The following is a 25,608-nucleotide window of genomic DNA, read 5'->3' on the forward strand; positions in this document are numbered from 1 at the left end:
GTGTCCAAGAGATTTAACGTTAATATAAGCCTTCCAACAGTCTAAAATTATGGTAGTTTCGGGACGAATGAACTTTAATACTATTGGGATCAATGTCTTCTCTGAATGATCCCCGACAATCCTGGAGAAAGTCTCACGTGTTTCCCGGTCAATCCTGCCGAAAACCCTTTTGGCATCAACCTTGCTATTAAAATTGTTTGTTCCGTAACTGGAATACAAACCACGCTATTTAATAGGGGTATTACTTTCTGTGCAGCTGAAATGACGAGCCATTAAAATTTAACGAGGGTTTACTACCCATACTGCTAGTTAGCTGGGGTAGGGGAGGGTAGCTGGCTACCCCCCCTCCCCCCCACACACACCTGTGCTTGAGCTCACTTTACTTTTGGCTCGGAGCGAGAACGATTGTTTCCTCTCTCTCTCCTCGCCTATTTTGGACTGCCATTAATTTTTGTCTTTTTACTTACTTTTTCTTATACTGTACTTGTAAATATATATATAAACATTCTTAATGTTTATGTATATATGTGTGTATAGAAATGTAGTAAGTTCTCTTTTCAGTGTGCTGTTTGTGTGATATACGACAACGACACTTGCGAAGTAGCAAGGCCAGCACAGTTCCACTTCGTTGGGAACGGCCTCTCCCTCTCTGGTCCATCGGTCTTCCCGTCGGCATATATCCGTTAACTCGGCCGCCGCAGGGGAATCGTCATTGCCTGGAACCTCTTCATTCAACTATTATCTTCGCTTTTTCCTCTTTTCCTACGGGAAACTTGGATTCTGAGCGAAGGGAATGTGGCCTTTAAAGATTGACTATGGTCTCTCTCTACTCGAGGTCGTTCACCTTTACTACAACAACGTACTATTATGGAAGCTCCTTTACCGTGTGCGGGTTAGGTTGCTATTCCGTTTGTTTGTCTCAATTATTTTTAGTGAAATCTAATTGTATTTAAACTTTTCAGCTTTCTCCGTGGGGAACACTTCCCTTCAGGGGTCAGTGGTTCTCACTATTAGTAATATTCTTAGATGATTTAGATAATTATAATTCTGTTTTTATTACAGTTACTCCGCTCCCCCCCCCTCTCCCGTGGATGTCATCTGGGGAAGGAAGGGCGCATACTTAATTCTTATTTTATGTTATTCCCTCGGGGTTCCTCTTCGGAGTTCCTCCCTAGGGAATTTCTGATAAATAATTATTTAATTTTATTTTCCCAGTTAACTATGCAGTTTTTCTTCGTTCGACTAGAGAGTGCCAACGAAGCAGAGCTGTCATGTTCATGCCTGGGGAATCTGCTGTCACTGCCGTCCCTCAGAGGACGTCGTCATGGGCGTCATCCCTTCTCTTAGAAGTACTTCCGTGACAACATGCCAGCACTTCAGATCATCTTAGAACGCTAAAGGAGGTTCGCCTCCAGGGGTTGGACAACTTCCCTTCTGAGGGAGGTTTCCTCCTCAGGTGTGAAGTTGTTTTCTCCCTTCAGAGGGAGAACTTCCCATACCTTAATAAATTCATCGCCTTCGACTACTGTTGCTGCCCTTCGGCCAGACTTCTCTCCCCCCTGGCTGAGTTTCTCTTCCTTCAGGGATGGAGCACAGTCTTGGGAAGTCTCTTCTACGAAGTGTTCACCTCTCTCGGTCGCGAGAGAGGCCACTCTTAGAGACTCCTTTTCGGAGGATCACTACTGATAAGGTCAGCTTGCTGATCCAACGGCCCTAAGGGGCGTCATCACGAGTGTCTTCAAGTCTCTTCTACGAAGTGTCACCTCTCTCGTTTGCGAGAGAGGCCACTCTTAAAGACTCCTCTTCGGAGGATCGCTACTGATAAGGTCAGCTTGCTGATCCAACGGCCCTAAGGTGCGTCATCACGAGTATCTTCAAGTCTCTTCTACGAAGTAGTCACCTCTCTCGTTCGCAGGAGAGGCCTCTCATAGAGACACCTCCTCGGAGGATCAAGCAGACCTTCCAGTGACCTACCGATCTACCAGCGCAACCTTGTGCTGCAACGTAGTCCTTTGGACTTCGGTTCTGGACTCTAACACGGACCTTTTACGGTTCCATCGGTGGATGCTGGCCCTTCCAAAGGGCACATCCCAGTTCCTGATCGTCCTGCCAGCTGACCTACTGATCTACCAGCGCAACCTTGCGCTGCAACGAAGGACTTTGGTCCTGGACTCTAAAGCATACCTGCTTACGGTCCTCATCGGGGGATGCCCACCCTTTTTTGAAGGGCACATCCAGTTCCTGATCGTCCTGCCAGCTGACCCTCCAACCTACTAGCGCGTGAAACACGCGCTCGCCGTATCTTCTTATGCGCGCAAGCGCCGACGATCTTCTTACGCGCGCAAGCGCCGACAATCTTCTGCGCGGGTACCGATGGTTTCCCGCGCGTGCACCGCTACCTTCGCGAGCGCTCTCGCCGATCTTCTTACGCGCGCAGGCGCCGACGATCTTCTTACGCGCGCAAGCCCCAACGATCTTCTTATGCACGCTAGCGCCGACGATCTTCTTACGCTCGCAAGCGCCAACGATCTTCTTATGCACGCTAGCGCCGACGATCTTCTTACGCGCGCAAGCGCCAACGATCTTCTTATGCACGCTAGCGCCGACGATCTTCTGCGCAAGCGCTCGGCGATCTTCTTACGCGTGCAAGCACCGACAATATTCATACGCGCGCAAGTGCCGACGATCTTTCCCGCGCACGGGTACGGATGGTCTCCTGCGCGCGCGCCGATTGTCTTCCGCGTGCGCTACTATAGTCGCGGGCGCGCGTGCCAACAGTCTTGTACGCGCCGACGATCTTCGCGCGCGGGTGCCAATGGTGTCCCGCGCGCGCGTCGATGATTTTCCACGCGCGCAAGCGCCAATGCTCTTGCGCGCGCGGCAACAGTTCCGCGAGCACGGCCGACTTTCTCACCCGCGCGAGCACCTGGGGTCTCCCGCACGCGCACCAACAGTGTTGTCCGTGTGCGGGCCGACTTTCTTCTGCGCGCGGGCGCCAATGGTATCCTGCACGTGCGGCAATAGTCTACCGTGCAAGCGCACCAACGGCCTTATGTGCGGGCGCGCTCCGACGGCCTGCAAGTGTGCGCGCTCCAATAATCTAGAGTGCAAGCACACAGCCTTCCGTGCGCTCTGACGGTCTTCAACGTGCAGGTGTCGATGGTCTTCCGCACGCATGCGCCAACAATCTCCACGTAGTACTCTCATGCACGCGCCAATGCTCCCACCCTTGCGCAACCAGTCACACGCTTCGGTGCATTCTAGGGAGAATGCACAAACTACACAGTGCCTTACAGCGCGCCAGCAATCTTCCTCACTTTCCTGCACCCTCCTGCGCAGTTATGGTCCCTGGATTCATACGCCAGCTCTTGCCAAAGAGTCAAGGCTCGCAGATCCAGTGCACCAGCTCTTGTCTAAGAACCAGCGCTTGCCTGCTCTCCAGGCAGATATTAAGCACCAGCACCATCCTGTGTGCCATCGCTCCAGACTCACTCACACACTCGCGCAATTGTCAGTAAAAAGGAGTAAAACGTTTTGGACAGGTCACCATTGCCCCATTCCTCCCCGCAAGCACATAAACATTGAACATTGCCACCGGGAAAAGAGGAATAAGGCTCCGCAGAGGATTCAAGATCCCGAAGATTCCATCCTACAAGGGAATCGAATCGGGGAATCCTTGGTCCCTGTCTCTTCTAAAGTTTCTTTTTTCCTTGACAGACCAGCAGCAGCAAACAGGAAAGCATCCATAGACTGATCTCTAGATCACTGTTTGCTGATGGCTAGTTCACAGTTTACTGATCGCTAGGTTGCCGATCACCAGATCGCCAATTGCTAGCTCAATGCTGATCTGTGACCTCTAGTCCCTCCAATGACTAATGATCTCCAATTGCTAGCATTTCCAATCATCGATTGCTTGTCAATAACCAGCTGATCACTAGATCACCGATGGGGAGCTCATCCTTCTTCGATCATTGAACTCAGCTCGCTGATCTCTGACCAGCCCATCTTCAGCTTGCTCATCTCTGACCAAAAGGGGGATCATAATCAGCTGGCTGTTCGTGAATTCACCATTGGTGCACAGACCACCGATTCATGGTCATCTGTTATTTGCCAGCAGTTTGTGACTCGAACTTACTAGTCAACCGCTTCCTGTAGTTCCTAGATCAGAAGTTATACAACATACTTCTCGCTACTGGCCATTTGCCATCACGCTAAAGTGATCGGTAAACGTTCGGCAACCCTCATCAACGGCTTGTCAACAGGGAACTACTTGCGAGCACAGTATCCACGATACCCAACGGTTAACCAGTGATTAACATTCGCCAGATTAATTCTATTCTAAGGAATAGCATCAATCCCATCAGGGCGCGTGGTAATGCTAAGCGTGGCCTTCCTTCTAAAGAAATTCTCTCTCAGAGAAGAATCCTTACACTGGATATCGCTCCGGTTCCTTTACGACACGAGTCAAGACTTCAGCGTCGACAATCTTCCATACAAAAGGATCACCAAGGAGCTATCCCTTTGGGTCGATGCCCACTCCATGTTGGAGTTCGATCGAGGGTTAAGACTTCGACACCTACCACAAGCTATAGCTTTGCTATGAGTGTACGCCTGAAGACTACCCTATACCTCTTTGCGAAGAGGTTGTCTAGATACCTGAGGAGTTCCTCAGCATCAGTCTACCAGGCAGTATCACATCTTGTGGGGTGGGCGTCATGGGAAAGTGTCTCTTCTCTCGATACCTCGATTCCAGCAATAGCGGAATCCTCAAGTATATGCAAGAGGAAAAGATCCCCTATTCAGTTTCGATAGGTAAAGATGATCACTCAACCTTGATCCTTCACCTTCATACTGAAAGAAAGGGACACCCTTTCATCGATAGACTTTTCCTAACTCATACGGACTTACTACTTGCCTTTCCCCAGTCGGAATTGAGACCTTCCTCTCAGAACATAGTTCAATCTCCGATCCCTAAAGGGACCCTCTTGTGTTCCACTTCACCAGGCAACAAATTTCCTCCTGGTTTAAGAACACAATGTTCCTACACACTCGGACAGCAACCATACGAGTTAAGGAACTTCATGGTCTCTCTTTTGACATCGCCCATTATTGAGAAGGGTGAAAGACAAGGGTCAGTTTCATCCCTGAGTATGTCACCAGACAGTCTCCAGAGGTGACGGATCCTACACAAGTCTCAACTAGGTAACGGTCGATCCAGATCATCCGTTACTGTACCTCAGGGTGAGGTATGAGACTTTACCTAAAGAAAACGGCAACAGCCTGCCCGGGTCCCTTCTCTTGTCAACACCGAGAGAGAGAGACTAGAGGAGGATCGCCGAAACATCATCTCGACATGACGACTCACAGTGGCAGGGGCATAACTATGCCCCTGGTCATTCTTAGCAGATTACTCTGTGACGCAGGTTTTACAAGAAAGGATGTGAATGCTCCAGGTGACTTTCACAACCTTTCTCCTGCAAGACGTAACCCACAGGAACTCGATACGATCTCTATCCGTCCAGTGATGGCTGCACAACAGCTGGTTGTATACCTCAAGCTCCTTATTGGACAAGTAGGAGAAGGTTGAGGGCACTGTTACCCGGTTTTAGTCTGCATGAATGAAAAGGTTTGACTGGCCCTTATTGTTTTCCTCATTCTCCCCTCTCTTGGGGAAAGCAGCATCCTGAGTTCTCTGCATAGCTGACCTCAAACCACTGCAGGTAAACCATGCTCCCTTGTGTACCTAGTATTAAGATTAATACTGTTGCATCCCCATACCCTGACAAGGTGGTATTTGGGTGGAAAGTCCTGGTGCACAGTTTTTCCATCTAAAGAACTCGGGTATAACTTTACCAGGACAGTCACACTTCTACATACCTTCACACACAGCTTGCGTAGGCCACAAACCTTGCATAGCAAGGTTTTAGTGAGGCGCAGGGATTCCTTATTCCTTGAGTGCTGAGACACTCAGATAAGGAGCCCCCGGGTAAAAGCCAAAAGCCAGATTGGCTGGGACGTCCACCCTTCCTAATGGGTGAGTCACCCCTATTAAATAGCGTGGTTTGTATTCCGGTTATGGAACAAATGACAAATTCGTAGATAATTTGTATTTTTCCTAGCTATACAAACCTTAGCCATTTAAGAAAACTTACCTGCCATCCCTATCCCCCTTGAAGTCCTACCTCCAAGCAAAGTGAGCTCAATCACAGGTGTGTGAGGGGGAGCGGTAGCAAGCTACCCTCCCTACTCCCCGCTAACTAGCGGTGTGGGTGATTAACCCTCGTTAAAAGTTAATAGCTCGTCATTTCAGCTATGCCTAAAGTAATACCCCTATTAAATAGCTAAGGTTTGTATAGTTAGGAAAAATACAAATTATCTACGAATTTGTCATGTAAAGAGCTGGAAATTATTAATTAATACTAGGAAAGGCACGCTGGTTTCGAGATATAAGCTGCCATGGCGTAGGTCTGCACTCCGAGTGCTTTTCTACCTAATGTTGATTTTATTGTGAAAATTTCCTAATAATTATAATGATTAAGGAGGTTGTACTGTACCGTCTTTGCATCCTTTATATCTTTACCAAACGTGATGAATTCCATATTGTAACCTGAAATGGCTGTTTCTATAGTTAGGTCGTCAGTATCTAAAACACAAAATTTAACGTAAATTATGTAAATATTTTTTCCGCCATAGATTTAGAGTAAAACTGTAACTGAAAAAATACAGTATTAGGTCGTAGATTTTAAGTTTAAATTGCCATTATCTCCTAACAATGTTATCTCTATAATCTTCACGTTTTTATCTTTTTTTCCAGCTTTGCATCCCGGTCATTGCCAATGTTGAACAAATTTAGCAATGATGGAAGCTTCTTTGAGCAATTTAAAAGACTAACAGAGAAACAGAAAGGAACAGAAGGTAGGAAATATATGTTTTTTTAACTTGTTTTAAGTGTCTTCAAATAGTTTTTTGTTCCTACATGATAACAAACCTTTCATCCTTTAATGAGATACTTTTGTGTAAGCTGGAATGGGCATTGAATAATTAAGAAAGTAGTTAGTTGACAGGTGTACGATTGGTGGTGGTACCTCTCGCCTGCCTTTCAGAGAGAAGCCACTACAGTATTGACTTGGGCCACTGCATAAGGATTTGCACCTGCTACTATGAATTTTGTTGGCTGTTGGATCTGTTTCTTTAACTTTGGTGGGGTCCTTTTCCTCCTTCCACTGTCTTGGGTTAGAGTTCTCTTGCTTGAGGGTACACTCGTGCACACTATTCTATCTAATTTCTCTCTTGTTTTGTTATAATTTTTGTAGTTTATATAAGAAATATTTATTTTAACCCTTTTACCCCCACGCTCTTTGGAAATTTCCAATCCTTAACCCCCAGGGGGTTATTTTTTTCCCAGCACATTTTGCAGTATATTTTTTTTAAATTGCTCTAACAGCCTTAATTTTTGCCATAGAGAGGTCAGGTTGGTCTCATTCTCTTGGAAAATGCCTGAATTTTCTCAAAAAATTATCAAAAATATGAAAAAAAAAAAAATTTATAGCATTTTTTTTGCAAGGACGTACCGGTACGTCCATGGGGGTAAAGGGATGGTTTTTGTGAAACGTACCAGTACGTCCTTTGGGGGTAAAAGGGTTAAGAAAGTAGTTAGTTGATGACAAATGGACGATTGGTGGTGGTACTGCTCGCCTGCCTTTCAGAGAAAAGCCACTACAGTATTGACTTTGGCCACTGTTAAGGATTCACACCTGCTACTCTGAATTTTGTTGGCTGTTGGATCTTTTTCTTTAACTTTGGTGGAGTCCTTTTCCTCCATCTTCAACGCATACCCACACCATCTCGGTCGTAACACTCATATCAACTCTAATCTTTACTATAACTGCCATCCTTCTTATTTCATAATTTTCCAATGTTTACATAAACATGTACATCTTCCCTAATGAAAAGCAACATTATTAACCCTTTTACCACCAAAGGACATACTGGTACGTTTCACAAAAGCCATCCATTTACCCCCATGGACGTACCGGTACGTCCTTGCAAAAAAATGCTATAAAAAGTATTTTTTTCATATATTTGATAATTTTTTGAGAAAATTCAGGCATTTTCCAAGAGAATGAGACCAACCCGACCTCTCTATGACAAAAATTAAGGCTGTTAGAGCAATTTGAAAAAAATATACTGCAAAATGTGCTGGGAAAAAAATAACCCCCTGGGGGTTAAGGGTTGGAAATTTCCAAAGAGCCTGGGGGTAAAAGGGTTAACGATAACTATAAAGTAAGTATTGATATAATAAATCTTGTTATTAAAATTATATTTTCTTCTTTGATTACAGTAGCCTTTACATTTTATTTTTTAGAATACACACCATTACTCCATATAGTTATCTTTGTTTTTTTCAATATTAATCTTACCCGATAATCATGTAGCTGTCAACTCCGTTGCCCGACAGAATTCTACGGAAGGGATACGCCAGCGATCGCTATACAAGAGGGGGGTGTACTCACAAGCGCCACCTGTGGCCAGGTACTGCAGTACTTCTTGTTGACACCACCTCAATTTTTCCTCTGTCGTGTCTCCGGCTAGACCTACATGGATACGCTGTTGATTCTGGAGTTTTTGCTCACGATTTGGTGATGTATTTGCTCTAGATTTTAGCTTTCGCTATTCAGGAAGTTTTATTATTAGCTTAGCTAGCTTTTGGAATTAATTTGATTAATTATGGTGACGAAGAGAGTATGAACTCTCTTTCACCTTTAGATGGCCGACCCTTCCCTTAGACGGAAGTGTTGGTGTCTAAGAGAGTATAGACTCTCTTTCTTAATTTTGCTTAACAAAAGTTATAGATTTATTTTATTTCTCTCCGCCTTTTATAGGCCTCTTCGATTAACTTCCTTTTTTATAAACTTATTAAAATTAATTTTTATATTTGTTTATATTCGATCTTTCCTAATACTAGGCGGTCTTTTCTTGTACCGAAGTTAATTAACATTGAGCCCGTCATTTCGGTTTTACCTGTTAACATATTATGCTATTTTAATGTTTTTGAAAGAATTTCTTTGATAGTCTCGTACTGTTTTCAAAGTGGAACTAACGTTTTGTTTTGTCTCTGCAGTTGTTGACGTTCAGAACGTTCAACTTGCGCTCTATCGTTACGATAGAGAGAGAATTTTCACGGTGTCACGTTGCAGTAAGAGTAAACCGTTTCTAGCGTTTTGTTCATTCTTTCTTAGCTTAATGGTTTTAATTCTAATAAAGGAACTTTTTATTTGGGAAATCTTTCAGTTTTTTTCCTTTAACAATAATATGTTTTAACGATATATATGATTGGGCTCTTCTCTCAGGTTCTAAGTCAAGAGAGAGAGAGAGAGAGAGATAGAGGCGGAGGGAGAGAGAGGAGGATAAACGTTTCGTTCAAGCGAGTAACGTTGTTATCGTTTTTGCTCTTCTCCCTAGTCTCTTTAGGGGAAGAAGGTAAACGTTTCTAGAGTTTTATTCTTGTTCTCAAGCTTTATGCGGTGAGAGATTTTAAACGTAGTTTATTTGATCTAGTGTTTAGTCTCTTTCCAGCCACTGAATTATTTATCTTTCATTAGATTTTTCTGTTACATTGTAATTCTGTTTTCGCAATTATTAACTTTTAAGGAAGGATAGAATTGCGTGTTTCAGGTACAAACCACTTAAAGTTTCGAGTTCAGTGAAATAAGTGCAAACAGAAAATCAAAAGTGATAAGTGATAAGCGCAAAGTGTTACAGTGTTGCGTTCGAGGGTTCGTCTGTTCGTGCCAGTTGTTCGCCTAGTCTGGGACCTCTTACAAGCTCCCAAGCCCAGGGGAGAAGTAATGTCGAAGGACTTATGGGTTCAGCAGGCCTTGATCGACGAACAGACGTTTTTCCCTCCGTGGTTTCGGGTGTATCTACACACGTTGCCGACGTGATCACCCCACCCACACAAAGACGAGAGAGCCCTTTCTTTCCTCGTCTGCGGTAGAGGTTTCTCGCAGAAACCATGGACCAATCTTGCAGCTTTTAAGTGCAAGTCGGTCCCTTCCGCACAAGTCCAACTCCTAGGTGTAGCCATTAGCACTGGGTCAGTTCGGACTTGCTGCAGTACGACAACTGCACACCTCCCAGAGAGGCAAGGTGGTATCGCAACAGGCAGTAGCTCCGTCTGTTGCCACACCAGCTGTTTTAGACCCTCAGTCTCAACGGACAGTAGCTCCGTTTGTTGTTGTCTTTCTTAAACTCTAGTGGTCTTTGCTGCAGTCAATGCAGTCTCAGCTTGCGGTGTTGATGCAGGAGTTTCAGGCAGAGGAGGTTAATACACCTCCTCCTGCGAACGCTCCTCCTCCTCTGCGCAGTACAATCTGCCAGACGTATGAGGTTGAGGTTCCTCAGGCTACCTCCATGCGTGAGCTGCCGCGTTGGGAGTTGCCAGTTACCAGCGTTGTGCAGCAACCTCCACCTTCCTTAAGGCAACCTCAACAATGGGAACAGGAGTCTTATGCCTTACATCCTCCTCTTCCTTTGAGGCAAGAGTTTCTTGCAGTTAGACCATCTTCGAGGCAACAACCTCTTGAGGTACGACAACCTCTGCCATCCTTGAGGCAGCCACCTCAGCTCTCGCAGCTGCTACCTCAACTTTCCTCAAGGCGAGAGCCTCAACTCTTGAGGCTAGCACCTCAAGAACCTCAACTCGTGAGACAGGAACTGCGTTCTGCGCAGCCGCTACCTCAACTCTCGCAGCTCACACCTCAAGAACCTCAACTCGTGAGACAGGAACCTGCTACTGCGCATCCACCTCAACCCTTGAGGCAAGCGCAACTCTTGAGGCAGGAACCTCATGCTATGAGTCAGCCACCTCAACGCATGCATCTGCCACTTTCTCCTCAGCTTGAGCCTCTTCCCATTCAACTTTGAAATAACAAATGACAATAATAACACCTCATTACTTTCATAACTTGCATTTGTAAAACATATACATGTATGCCTACACAAACATTATGATAATGGAGGTTATTCGTATTACTTAAAAAAAAAAAAAAAAAAAAAAAATATATATATATGTATTCCTTGCAATATATTTTTAACAAAATCGCAAAAATATGGCAAAAATATCTTCAAAACAAAAATGAATCATGAGTTATGAATATAATGTAAATATTATGTTGATATTAAAACCCCATGCAAGCATGCATGAAGTAATGCAGTGTTGCCAACAGGGCGAGTTTCCCTTTCCTGAGGTGAAGTAGATTATAGTACGTATTTTTAGTGCAGCTTAATTCTACGATTATCATGCCGGCTATCAAATTCATCAACAAAACAGTCTAAATCAATTCCCTCGGCACGTGCACTTTCAATGGACAGTAATGCGATATTACTCAATCTAGCACTGGTCATGGAATTTCTGAGAAATGTTACCCGCCATGCAACATGCTCTGCTTACCTTACAGCATGCTCTACATACAGCATGCTCTGCATACCTTACCGCATGCTTCTCAGTCACACATCTTTGGTTGTTGCCAACTCACTAGACTGTCAAGCAGTTTCATAACGTTGCCTTCTAGTCTGCTGCTTTTGCACCAGTGAAACCCTCACTGAGAGAACTTAGCTTTTCTCGGATATGGTCCCTGTAGATGAGAAAGTGCTTTTCTCCCTCCTTCTGATATTCCCTTGAGGACTCTGTCATTTGGAGAGGAGCCTTTAGCTGCGTAGCCTCCTATGGACTTTTATTTAAGCATAACATGCTTCCAGGGAAGGTAATGGTTCCACTTCAGTCGCTAACCCCGTCTGTTACCACACCTGCTCCCATAGACCTTGAACTGTGTTGCAAGGCATGCAGTCCAAGCTTAGTCCTTGTTAGAGGATTTTTTGTTTACGGAGTCAGTGTGTCACTGGGAAGACGTTCAACAACCAGCAGAAGTGACTTGTTGTGACGCAGTGCGGCAACCTCAGCAACCCGATAAGGAGTTGTCTGTACGACCCAGACAGTCTAGACAGCTTCGGGTTGTCACTTTACTTCCTCGCTTCCCCATGGTTGACAGTTCACAGACTGTGCAGCAGTACCATGATCTTGTGTCCGGCTCCGTCAGACGACTGGCTTTTAAGAGCTCCCACAAGTCGTCGCTGTCTGGAGATTCTCAGATGGACTATGGATCTGACCAAGGAACTGGGCCTCCTGGTCAATTTTGAGGAGTCCCAGCTCGTCCCATCCCAGACCATTGTCTACCTGGGTATGGATCTTCAGAGTCGAGCTTTTCGGGCTTTTCCGTCGGCCCCAAGGATCTTCCAAGCCCTAGAATGCATCCAGAGCATGCTGAGAAGGAACCGATGCTCAGTCAGGTAGTGGATGAGTCTAACAGGGACACTTTCATCGCTGGCCCTGTTCATCGTGTTAGGGAGACTCCACCTCCGCCCCCTTCAGTATCATCTAGCTGCTCACTGGATAAAGGACATGACGCTAGAGACGGTCTCAGTTCCTGTTTCCGAAGAGAGGAGGTCTACTCTCGCGTGGTGTAAGAACAGCTTTCTTCTCAAGGAAGTCTACCTTTGGCTGTTCAGAAACCCGACCGCCGTCTCCTCTCGGACGCATCAGACACGGGCTGGGGTGCGACTTTGGACGGACAGGAATGCTCGGGAACATGGAATCAGGAGCAAAGGACACTTCACATCAATTGCAAGGAGTTGTTGGCGGTTCTTCTGGCCTTGATAAACTTCAAGTCCCTCCAGCTTAACAAGGTGGTGGAGGTGGACTCTGACAACACCACAGCCCTGGCTTACATCTCCAAGCAGGGAGGGACTCTTTCGTGGAAGTTGTTCTAGATCGCAAGGGACCTCCTCATCTGGTCAAAAGATCGAAAGCTCACGCTGGTAACGAGGTTCATTCAGGGCGGTATGAATGTCATGGCAGATCGCCTCAGCCGGAAGGGTCAGGTCATCCCCACAGAGTGGACCCTTCACAAGAATGTTTGCAGCAGACTTTGGGCCCTGTGGGGTCAGCCAACCATAGATCTGTTCGCTACCTCGATAACCTAGAGACTCCTGTTGTATTGTTCTCCGATTCCAGACCCAGCAGCAGTTCACGTGGATGCTTTTCTGCTGGACTGGTCCCATCTCGACCTGTATGCATTCCCGCCGTTCAAGATTGTCAACAGGATACTTCAGAAGTTCTCCTCTCGCAAAGGGACACGGCTGACGTTGGTTGGCTCCGCTCTGGCCCGCGAGAGAATGGTTCATAGAGGTACTGCAATGGCTGGTCGACATTCCCAGGACTCTTCCTCTAGGAGTGAACCTTCTACGTCAACCTCACGTAAAGAAGGTACACCCAAACCTCCACGCTCTTCGTCTGACTGCCTTCAGACTTTCGAAAGACTCTCAAGAGCTAGGGGCTTTTCGAAGGAGGCAGCCAGAGCGATTGCCAGAGCAAGGAGAACATCCACTCTCAGAGTCTATCAGTCTCAAGGGGAAGTCTTCCGAAGCTGGTACAAGACCGATGCAGTTTCCTCAACCAGTACCACTGTAACCCAGATTGCTGACTTCCTGTTACATCTAAGGAAAGTAAGATCCCTTTCAGCTCCTACGATCAAGGGTTACAGAAGTATGTTGGCAGCGGTTTTCCGCCACAGAGGCTTGGATCTTTCCACCAACAAAGATCTACAGGACCTCCCTAGGTCTTTTGAGACCTCAAAGGAACGTCGGTTGTCCACTCCAGGCTGGAATCTAGACGTGGTCCTAAGGTTCCTTATGTCATCAAGATTTGAACCTCTCCAATCAGCCTCTTTTTAGGACCTCACATTAAAAACTCTTTCCCTCGTGTGCTTGACAACAGCTAAAAAGAGTAAGTGAGATCCACGCCTTCAGCAGGATCATAGTTTTCACATCTGAAACGGCTACATGTTCCTTGCAGCTCGGTTTTTGCTAAACGAGCTTCCTTCACGTCCTTGGCCTAAGTCGTTCGAGATCCCAAGCCTGTCCAACTTGGTGGGGAATGAACTGGAGAGAGTACTTTGCCCAGTTAGAGCTCTTAGGTACTATCTAAAAAGGTCTTAACCTTTACGAGGACAATCAGAAGCCTTATGGTGTGCTATCAAGAAGCCTTCTTTTCCAAGGTCTAAGAACTCAGTTTCTTACTATTCAGGCTTCTGATTAGGGAAGCACATTCTCATCTGAAGGAAGAAGACCTTGCTTTGCTGAAGGTAAGGACACATGAAGTGAGAGCTGTGGCTACTTCAGTGGCCTTCAAACAGAACCGTTCTCTGCAGAGTGTTATGGATGCAACCTATTGGAGAAGCAAGTCAGTGTTCGCATCATTCTATCTCAAAGATGTCCAGTCTCTTTACGAGTACTGCTACACCCTGGGACCATTCGTAGCAACGAATGCAGTAGTAGGCGGGGGCTCAGCCACTACATTCCCATAATCCCATAACCTTTTAACCTTTCTCTTGAATACTTTTTATGGGTTGTACGGTCGGCTAAGAAGCCTTCCACATCCTTGTTGATTTGGCGGGTGGTCAATTCTTTCTTGAGAAGCGCCGAGGTTAAAGGTTGTGATGAGGTCCTTTAGTATGGGTTGCAGCCCTTGATACTTCAGCACCTTAGAGTTGTTCAGCCTCCTAAGAAGAACGCTGCGCTCAGTAAGGAAGACGAACTTATTTAAGGCAGAGTAATGGCTCAAGTCGACTTCCTTACCAGGTACTTATAATTTCGTTGTTATTTTGAATAACTGATAATATGAAATACGGGATACTTAGCTTCTTGATATACATGTACACTGGTTTTCACCCACCTCCCTGGGTGTGAATCAGCTACATGATTATCGGGTAAGATTAATATTGAAAAATGTTATTTTCATTAGTAAAATAAATTTTTGAATATACTTACCCGATAATCATGATTTAATTGACCCACCCTTCCTCCCCATAGAACCAGTGGACCGAGAAAAAATTGAGGTGGTGTCAACAAGAAGTACTGCAGTACCTGGCCACAGGTGGCGCTTGTGAGTACACCCCCCTCTTGTATAGCGATCGCTGGCGTATCCCTTCCGTAGAATTCTGTCGGGCAACGGAGTTGACAGCTACATGATTATCGGGTAAGTATATTCAAAAATTTATTTTACTAATGAAAATAAAATTTTTCTCTAAGTGGTTACAAAGGTACTTCCATTTTATATTGAAGCAATTTCAATAGATATGAATGAGGAAATAGGGTTGAATTCCTTATGGAGGGGCCAACCCTCACTTCATGGAATTGCAAATGCCTCCTATATTCAAAGAACTGTGCCCTTCAAAATAAAAAAGAAGTATGCTTTAATAAGGTATTGTTTTTTGATTGTACAAAATTTAAAATTTTATCTCAGAAGATTTACTCATTCCATATTTATGTGAAGGGGAACGTTCATTAACCCTTTTACCCCCAGGCTATTTGGAAATTTCCAACCCTTAACCCCCAGGAGGTTATTTTTCCCCAGCACATTTTGCAGTATATTTTTTTTTTAATTGCTCTAACAGCCTTAATTTTTGTCATAGAGAGGTCAGGTTGGTCTCATTCTCTTGGAAAATGCCTGAATTTTTAAAAAAAATTATCAAAAATATGAAAAAAAGAATTTTTATAGCATTTTTTTGCAAGGACGTACCGGTACGTCCATGGGGGTAAAGGGATGGGTTTTGTGAAACGTACCAGTACGTCCTTTGGGGGTAAAAGGGTTGACAGTTTGATATAGTATATCAAGAAATACCTGTACATGTAATATGTCTAATTTCTTTGCTTATATGCGCATATATTTTTTTTCAGGTGATATTGGAGGAGATAGATACAGTGCTAGTGAAACCTTGAAGATTTCACCAAAGCCAGCAAAACCTAATAAAGTTCCTTTACCAAAATATAGACACCCAGCTTTCTTGGAAGAAGGGCAAGACACCTCGACTGTGACAGAATTTAAAACGGAATATGAAACAAACGTGAGTACATCTTTTCATCTTTACAGTATATATTACGGTACCTTATAGTTTTCGCTTATAACTGTATTTCTGGGCTCCGACCCGTGTCGCCCAGTGAAATGCTCCTATAGCACCATTTCTAAGGTATATAACTGCTATATATTACCAGAGAAAAAATTGCATGGGAATGCCAGGTTGAACCCAGCTCGCTCACCTGTATAAGGTCGATATAATACTGGGGCGCGATAAATCACAACCAGAGGCCTTGCACCATTTAGATATCTCCTGTCAAAATCCCCGAACAGCGAGGTGCCGTTCAACCTTGTACTACTACTAGCCAACCCACGCCAGTGACGTCACTCCTTTATTAGCACGCAGTTTTATAACCGTTTTTTACTGTATTATTATTATGATTAGCTAAGCTACAACCTAGGTGGAAAAGCAGAATGCTATAAGGCCAATGTTGAAATAGGTCTGTCATATATAAACTATGAAGAGATTTATGTTAGCCTGTTCAACATAGAACATTTGCTGCAAATTTGAAATTCTGAAATTTTACTTTAAAACCTTACTTGGTATTTAAGAATCCTTTGATTACAAAGAGTACTTTATGCCCTCAATCTAACTTCATTTTTCTTATAAAATGACTCATTTCGAGAAGTCAGATAACCCTTTTACCCCCAGGCTCTTTGGAAATTTCCAACCCTTAACCCCCAAGGGGTTATTTTTTTCCCAGCACATTTTGCAGTATATTTTTTTTAAATTGCTCTAACAGCCTTAATTTTTGTCATAGAGAGGTCAGGTTGGTCTCATTCTCTTGGAAAATGCCTGAATTTTTTTCAAAAAATTATCAAAAATATGAAAAAAAAATTTTTTTATAGCATTTTTTGCAAGGACGTACCAGTACGTCCATGGGGGTAAAGGGATGGGTTTTGTGAAACGCACCAGTACGTCCTTTGCGGGTAAAAGGGTTAATTTTAGGAAATTATTGCTCCTTCATAAACTTTAGTATATTATTCTATTAATCTAATTCTTAACTTTTCAATAGTACATTGGACATTACAGTAGGTCCTCAGGTTACAACATTTTGGAGACAAGGCAGATCTCCCATAAGCTATTAAGAAAATGTTTCTACCTCCAACCCTTCGTTTTTACAAGTGGTTGGACTAAATTATGCAAGTGTGGTAGACTAATATCCTAGAGTAATTTGGTCCTTCAGCTAAGAAAACGACACCTGAGCGCCTTCAGTTGCCGTTGCTGCACCATCCTAGACTTTAGTTGCCTCTGTAATTGTTCGTATGATCTGGATATTTATTTCCTCTGCTTTTCTGTTTACTTCTCCCCGTATCTTTTTGCAATTCATCTTGGCTCATAGGCATAAGGCAGATAATGATGTAAGTGCATCAAAGATAAGGAAATCCATCACCATGGAATTGAAGTTAGAGATGTGAAATTGGCAGAAAAGAGAGAAGCACTGACAAACATTAACTGTCGCTACGATTATCAGGAATAGAGTTCATATTCTTGATCATGTGAAGGGATCTATATCTATGAAATTTGCTGATTACTAAGCAGTGTAGTCATCTCAATATGGAGATGTAGAGATTGTTAGTTCTTTCGTTGGAAGAACAGAGTCAGCAGTGTATTCTAGTGAACCTTATGGTAATTCAGACAAAAACAAAACTGTTGTTTGATACATTGATAAAAGAAAAGGGGTAGCAAATAAAGGTTATGAGTTTGTGGCAAGTAAAGGTTGGTTCATAGTATTTAAGGAGTGTGCAAATTATTTCTATGAACCTTCCCTGATGTTCATATTGGTTTTGTCTCTAGAAGTTTATTTATGTCGATGTTACCCGTTAAGAATATGAACAAATACCCATTCTCTTTCTTTCCAATATACTACTGCTTATGATAAATAATGAGACTGATGGTATCTACTAACAATGCCATGCTGTACATGTATAATTTTCTTAAGACTGAAAGTTGACTTTGAAAGGACATTGACATATGTTCCAGATTGTCAAGGATTTGGCTTTATATATTATTTAGTGGTATAAAGATATCTTCTCAGATTTGTTAGAAATGCTTTCATAATTGTGCAAAGGAATTGTCTTCGTCTTGTGCGGTGAACAATTTTTTACGTAAGAGATTTGTTGTGAGGTATGTCAAGACCTCAATGTTTGTCTCTGGAAAGTATATTTCATGGTTCCTACTCAGACTAAAGCTCAAAATTTACAAAGAAGGCTGACACACTGTCATCATAGCATTATCACACTTGGTTGACATACAAGTTTTTATTGACTGACCAACACCAGCCATATTGGGATGACTGTTTAGTATCCCTGACAGTGAGGCATTTGTAGACCAAATGCCCCACTTATGGCACCTTAAGCAATAGATACAGTATCTGTTCAAGGCTTGAGGCGAGGATGGCAGGTTCATCCTTGCCAAGAATGCTTTTGAACAAACATGATAAAATGATTGTGGAGATCCTGTAGAGGTTAGGGTTCCCCTGCTGTATAGAACCAGAAAATAGCCCTTAAAGTAAGTAGATGTGTTGTACCATGCTACTCTGCTAGTGGTATTTTTAGATTCACTTCAGAAGCAGGTCTTCTGAAAGCTATTTAACTTTAAAAAGGACATCGCTTTTATGGTTTTTAACTGAATTTTCTTTTATTTTTTATTCATAACAAACTATCGGCATCAATAACCTTCAATGTCACAATGCCAGAAAACTCAAGATCAGTCCGTTAGTGTTCATGCTGGTGTCAGCCTGGTCCCATTCACATGGGATCGTTGTCGTCGTCGGCGCCCACTCGTGTCCAAGTATTGGGTTCTGTCGTTAGCCATCAGCCTCCTATGTGAAGAAGGGTGGAGGAAACGACAGAATGCCAGTAGCTAGGTATTTTGTTTTGGGTGGTCGTGGCTTTGCAATGGCCACGCACACACACTTGGCCCACATCATTTTCACCGCGGCTCAAGACATATGAGACAGGCGGCTTCTCCGATGTTGGTTGCATCGGGCTGCCGGGTTCTTGTTATGTCAAGGCCTGCCTTGTTGCCTGCCCGACAGGCATTGCCCTCTTCCGCCGGTGCTGGGAAGCTCCGCCGTTGGGGTCTTGTTTGGTTTGATTTTGGAGTTTTCCTTCTCCTAGCCTTTGCCTATCTTAAAATAAAGGAGAAGGCCTATAGGGGTCCAGTCTTGGTCTGGTCTCTCAGAACTGGCCTTAGCGGTATGGTTGAGCCTGCCAGGGTGGATAAACTACCCCTCCGCCATTGCCCAGCCCATCATTGGGACACTCAAGCCCCTCTACTGCAGCAAAGTGCTGGACCTTCACATGGGATACATCTAATATATCTCAATGATGTTCATCCTGACTTCCAAGAGGCAGTTACTACATGATCAAGATCATCTGCTATCATTTTTTTGTGATATGTACATTGGGGGAAGTTGAATGTCACACCCAAGCATTATTTAGAGTATTTTGGGCATGTTGATAGACAGCAGCATCCAGAGTCTCCAGACGAACACATCAGCAAGTTCACAGGCTGCGCAACTGTTTCTGTTTAGCTTTACTTTGGCAACGCTACTAAGCATTTCAAAACATTAGCAATATATTCTTCTTTCATTTGGGTAAATAAATAATAGATCGTAGAATATATTTTCTTTTAGTGCCATGATTATTTATTTACAATTAATTTTTCAATATCAAACTTACCCGACGATCATATAGCTGCATCCCTGCTGCCCGACAGAAAAAACCTACGGGAGGAATACGCCAGCGATCGCTATACAGGTGGGGGTGTACATCAACAGCGCCATCTGTCAAGTAGGTACTCAAGTACTCGATGTCAACAACGAACCAATTTTCCCTCTGTCGTGCCACAGGCAAGACCTACTAAATACGCCGTCCCTAACTGGATTTGTTTTCACAACGATTTGGTGAAGTACACTATTCCAGTTTTGAGCTTTCGCTATGCAGGGGTTTTATCTTCATTTCAAAACTTGAACTCGTTTTGGATAGATTTAATTATGGTGACGAAGAGAGTATGAACTCTCTTTCACTTTTAAATGGCCGACCCTTCCCTTAGACGGAAGTGTGTTTAGGTTTTTGGTAATTTTGCTTAACAAGTTATAGATCTATTTATTTTATATCTCTCCGCCTTTATAGGCCTCTTCGATTAACTTTCCATTTATTATAAACTTATAAAAAATTAATTTTTATGTTTGTTTATATGCGACCTTTCCTAATAGTAGGCGGTCCTTACTTGGAACCGAAGTTAGTTAACATTGAGCCCGTCATATCGTATTTTCCTTTTAAGAATTTATACTTTTTTAATTTTAATGTTTTTGAAAGAATTTCTTTGATAGTCTCGTACTGTTTTCAAAGATGAACTAACGTTTAGTTTAGTCTCCGCAGTTGTTGACGTTCAGAACGTTCAACATGCGCTCTATCGTTACGATAGAGAGAGAGTATTTCACGGTTTCACGTTGCAGTAAGAGTAAACCGATTCTAGCGTTTCGTTCATTCTTTCTTAGCTTAAATGGTTTTAATTCTAATAAAGGAACTTTTTATTTGGGAAACCTTTCAGTTTTTTCCTTTAGCAAATAATATGTTTTAACGATATATAATTGGGCTCTTCTCTCAGGTTCTAAGTCAAGAGAGAAGAGAGAGAGAGATAGAGACGGAGGGAGAGAGAGGAGAATAAACGTTTCGTTCAAGCGGGTAACGTTGTTCTCGTTTTTTACTCTTCTCCCTAGTCGCTGTAGGGGAAGAAGGTAAAACGTTTCAAGAGTTTTATTCTTGTTCCCAGGCTTTATGCGGTGAGAGATTTTAAACGTAGTTTATTTGATCTAGTGTTTAGTCTCTTTTCCAGCCACTGAATTCTTTATCTTTCATTATGTTTTTCTGTTGCATTGTAAAACTGTTTTCGCAATTACTACCTTTTAATGAAGGATAGGATTGCGTGTTTCAGGTACAAATCACTTAAAGTTTCGATTTCAGTGAAATAAGTGCAAACAGAAAATCAAAAGTGATAAAGTGATATGCGCAAAGTGTTACAGTGTTGCGTTCGAGGGTTCGTCTGTTCGTGCCAGTTGTTCACCTAGTCCGATACCTCTTACAAGCTCCCAAGCCCAGGGGAGAAGTAATGTCGAAGGACTTATGGGTTCCACAGGCCTTGATCGACGAACAGACGTTTCCCTCGGTGGTTTCGGGTGTATCTACACACGTTGCCGACGTGATCGCCCCACCCACATAAAGACGAGAGAGCCCATTTATTCCTCGTCTGCGGAAGAGGTTTCTCGCAGAAACCATGGACCAAATCTTGCAGCTTTAAGTGCAAGTCGGTCCCTTCCGCGCAAGTCCAACGGCCTAGGTGTAGCCACTGGGTCAGTTCGGACTCGCTGCAGTCATCCGACGACTGCACACCTCCCAAGAGAGGCAAGGTGGTACCGCAACAGGCAGTAACTCCGTCTGTTGCCGCACCAGCTGTTTTAGACCCTCAGTCACAACGGACAGTAGCTCCGTTTGTTGCCGTCTTTGGTAGACCCTAGTGGTCCATGCTGCAGACTATGCAGTCTCAGCTTGATTCCTTCATGCAGGAGTATCGTGCTGAGAAGGTTGACACTGCACCTGTTAACCTACAACCTGCCACGGTTGTGCGCTCAGCAGATACTGCGGCTGCCAGCTCCCACACTCCACCTGTGAGAGCTCCACCACCGATGCGCAGTCGACCCTGCCAGACGCATGTTCATGCTGCACCCTCCGTTGACATGCGTGAGCTACCGCATCAGCAGTGGGAAGGTGCTGTCAAGCTGCCGTGTTTTGACGGAATGCGGCATGCTCCGCAACCCACGGCAGTCCCTCCCACGCACCAGCACTCCGCTTTTGTTGTTGCCAGCTCCCACACTCCGACTGCGGAGAAGGTTGACGATGCACCCGTTGGCCTACAGCCTACCACGGTTGTGCGCCCGGCATGGCTGCCTGCTCCCACACTCTTGTTGTGAGAGCTCCTCCACCCATGCGCAGTCGACCCTGCCATACGTATGATGACTCCCACAGACACACGGAGCACTCCGTTGCCGTGCGTGAGCTACCACAAGCTGCCGTGTTTTGACACGGTGTGTCAGCCTCCGCAACACACTGTGGTTACCGCCACTCGCCCACAGCAAACTAGTCAGTCAGGAGTTGAGGCTTCCCCACACAGCTTTGGTTGTTGCCAACTCACAGACTGTCAAACAGTTACATGACGTTGCCTTCTGGTCTGCTACTAATACACCAGTGCTGTATGTCCTCACGCACCTGTTGTGGTTGACAGTTCAGTTTTTGACAGTTCACAGACTGTCAAGCAGTTTCATAACGTTGCCTTCTGGTCTGCTGCTTATGCACCAGTGAAACCCTCACTGAGATAACCTAACTTTTCTCGGACATGGTTCCTGTAGATGAGAAAGTGCTGTTCTCCCTCCTTCTGATATTCCCTTGAGGACTCTGTCATTTGGAGAGGAGCCTTAAGCTGCTTAGCCTCCTATGGACTTTAATTAAAGCATAACAGGCTTCCAGGGAGGGTAAATGGTTCCGCTTCAGTCGCTAACCCCGTCTGTTGCCACACCTGCTCCCATAGACCTTGGACTTTGTTGCAAGACATGCAGTCCAAGCTTAGTCCTTGATAGAGGATTTTTTACGAAGATCCTTCTTGCCAACAACCTTCCTACCGGTTGGTTGTACGCCCTGTTGACGCTGAGATATCCTACTCACGTCCGCCAGTTGAGATGGTTCCTCCTCCGGTGCGACCCAGTGTGGGTTGCCAGTCGCACGTTGACGTTAAGCGACTCTCGGAGGTGGTTGTGGACGTTCAGTGTGTCTCTAGGAAGACGTTCAACAACCAGCAGAGGTGACTTGTTGTGACGCAGTGCGGCAACCTCAGCAACCCGATAAGGGGTTGTCTGCACAACCCAGACAGTCTAGACAGTTTCGGGTTGTCGCTGTACTTCCTCGCTTCCCCATGGTTGACAGTTCACAGACTGTGCAGCAGTACCATGGTCTTGTGTCCGGCTCCGTCACGCATCCACCAGTGCGACCGGATTCAGCGAGTCAGACGTTGCCCACTCCGTTGCCGTTTCCTCATCAGTTTTGGATGAGGAACCCTCTGATGAGGACATGGCTGAAAAAGACGATCAACCCCCAGCCCCGCTATCCATCCAGAAGATGCTGAAGAAGGAACACGGCCCTGTCAGGCTGTGGATGAGTCTGGTTAAGACACTGTCATCCGTGGTTCAATTGGTGTCACTTGGAAGACTACACCTCCGTCCTCTTCGGTTTCATCTAGCTCTTCACTGGAAAAGGACAAGACGCTAGAAGCGGTCTCGATCCCGGTTTCCGGAAGATAAGTCTGGTCTGACTGGATGAAAGGACTTTATCAACCTTTGATAGGGTCTTCCCCTGACTGTTCAGACTCCCAACCACGTTCTCTTCTCAGACGCATCGGACGTAGGCTGGGGTGCGACCTTAGGCGGTAGGGAATGCTCGGGATTATGGAACTCGAGTCAAAGGACAATGCATTTCAACTGCAAGAAGCTTCTGGCAGTACGTCTGACCTGGAAAAGCTTCAGGTCTCTCCTTCAAGGCAAAGTAGTGGAGGTGAACACGGTCAACTCCCTGCTTTGATGTACATCTCCTAGCAAGGAGGGACCTACTCTCTGACATGGTACGAGTTCGCAAGTGACCTCCTCTCCTGTTCAACAGGTCTAGACTTTTCACTAGTAACAAGTTTCTTCCAAGGCAACTTGAATGTCTTAGCAGATTGTCTCAGTAGGAAGGGACAATAATTCCAACATATTGGACCCTCCACAAGGATGTATGCAAGAGACTTTGGGTCACCTGGGGCCAGCCAACCATAGATCTCTTCGCAACCTCGATGTCCAAGAGGCTCTCAATACTTTGCTCACCTATCCCGGACCCAGCAGTAGTTCTTTTAGATGCCTTTCTACTTGATTGGTCTCATCTAGATCTATATGCATTCCCTCCGTTCTAGATTGTCAACAAGGTACTGCAGAAGTTCGCCTCTCACGAAGGGACAAGTGGACGCTAATTGCTTCCCTCTGGCCCGCGAGAGAATAACTTACCGAGTTACTTCGATGGCTAGTAGACGTTCCCAGAACTCTTCCCCTAAGGGTGGACCTGCTACGTCTGCCACGCGTAAAGAAGGTACTCCAAGGCCTCCACGCTCTTCGTCTCACTGCCTTCAGAGTATCGAAGACTCTCGAGAACTAGAAGTTTTTCGAAGGAGGCAACCTGAGCGATTGCTAGAGCAAGGAGAACATCCACCCTTAGAGTCTACCAATCGAAGTGGGAAATCTTTCGAAACTGGTGCAAGTCAGTATCCGTATCCTCGACCAGTACCTCTGTAACTCAAATAGCTGACTTCCTCTTATATCTGAGGAAAGAGCGATCTCTTTCAGCTCCCACTATCAAGGGTTACAGAAGCATGTTGGCATCAGTCTTCCGTCACAGAGGCTTAGATCTTTCCAACAATAAAGATCTACAGGACCTCCTTAAGTCTTTTGAGACCACGAAGGAGCGTCGTTTGGTTACACATGGTTGGAATTTAGAGGTGGTTCTAAGATTCCTTATGTTAGACAGGTTCGAACCACTTCAATCAGCCTCCCTGAAAGATCTCACCTTTAAGACTCTTTTCCTGATATGCTTAACCACAGCTAAAAGAGTCAGTGAGATTCATGCCTTCAGCAAGAACATCGGATTCTCATCCGAAACGGCTACATGTTCTACATCTTGGTTTTCTAGCCAAACACGAGCTGCCTTCTCGGCCTTGACCAATATCGTTCGATATTCCAAACTTATCGTATGGTTGGAAATGAACTAGAAAGAGTATTATGTCCTGTAAGAGCTCTTAAGTTCTATTTTAAAACCTTTACGAGGCCCGTCTGAAGCTTTATGGTGTTCAGTTAAGAATTCATCTTTGCCTATGTCAGAGAATTCTTTATCCTATTTTTATCAGACTGTTAATACGAGAAGCTCATTCCCTTCTGAATGAGGAAGACCAAGCTTGGCTGAAGGTAAGGACACACGAAGTTAGAGCTGTCACAACTTCCGTGGCCTTTAAATAAAATAGATCTCTGCAAAATATATTCGACGCAACCTATTGGAAAAGCAAATCAGTGTTCGCGTCTTTTATCTTAAGAATGTCCAGTCTCTTTACGAGAACTGCTACACTCTGGGACCATTCGTAGCAACGAGTGCAGTAGTGGTGGGGGCTCCACCACTACAATTCCCTAATTCCAGAACCTTATTAATCTTTCTCTTGAAATATTTTTGGGTTGTCCGGAAGGCTAAGAAGCCTTTCGCATCCTACTTGATTTGGCGGGTGGTCAAAATCATTTCCTGAGAAGCGCCTAGATTAAAGGTTTTGATGAGGACCTTTAGTATGGGTTGCAACCCTTCATACTTCAGCTCCTAGGAGTCGCTCGGCATCCTATGAGGATCGCGAGGCTCAGTAAGGAAGACGTACTTAAAAAGGCAGAGTAATTGTTCAAGTCGTCTTCCTTACCAGGTACTTATTTATTTTATGCTTGTTATTTTGAATAACTGCTAAAATGAAATACGGAATACTTAGCTCATAATGTCAACTTGTTATGCTGGTCTCTACC

General features: G+C 44.6%; 1 protein-coding gene across 2 annotated transcripts in view; it reads left to right on the forward strand.

Annotated features, from left to right (window-relative positions):
* The window catches only part of LOC137621645 (SURP and G-patch domain-containing protein 1-like), a 52,536-nt gene that overhangs the window by 3,083 nt on the left and 23,845 nt on the right, over positions 1 to 25,608 (forward strand). For both annotated transcript variants that reach the window (XM_068352112.1, XM_068352113.1), the window contains exons 2-3: positions 6,815 to 6,915; positions 15,796 to 15,962. In XM_068352112.1, the coding sequence (XP_068208213.1) occupies positions 6,815 to 6,915; positions 15,796 to 15,962 (268 nt within the window). The remainder of the gene's footprint in view (positions 1 to 6,814; positions 6,916 to 15,795; positions 15,963 to 25,608) is intronic.

The sequence above is a fragment of the Palaemon carinicauda genome, chromosome 28 (assembly GCF_036898095.1).
Source record: "Palaemon carinicauda isolate YSFRI2023 chromosome 28, ASM3689809v2, whole genome shotgun sequence".
Classification (NCBI taxonomy): domain Eukaryota; kingdom Metazoa; phylum Arthropoda; class Malacostraca; order Decapoda; family Palaemonidae; genus Palaemon; species Palaemon carinicauda.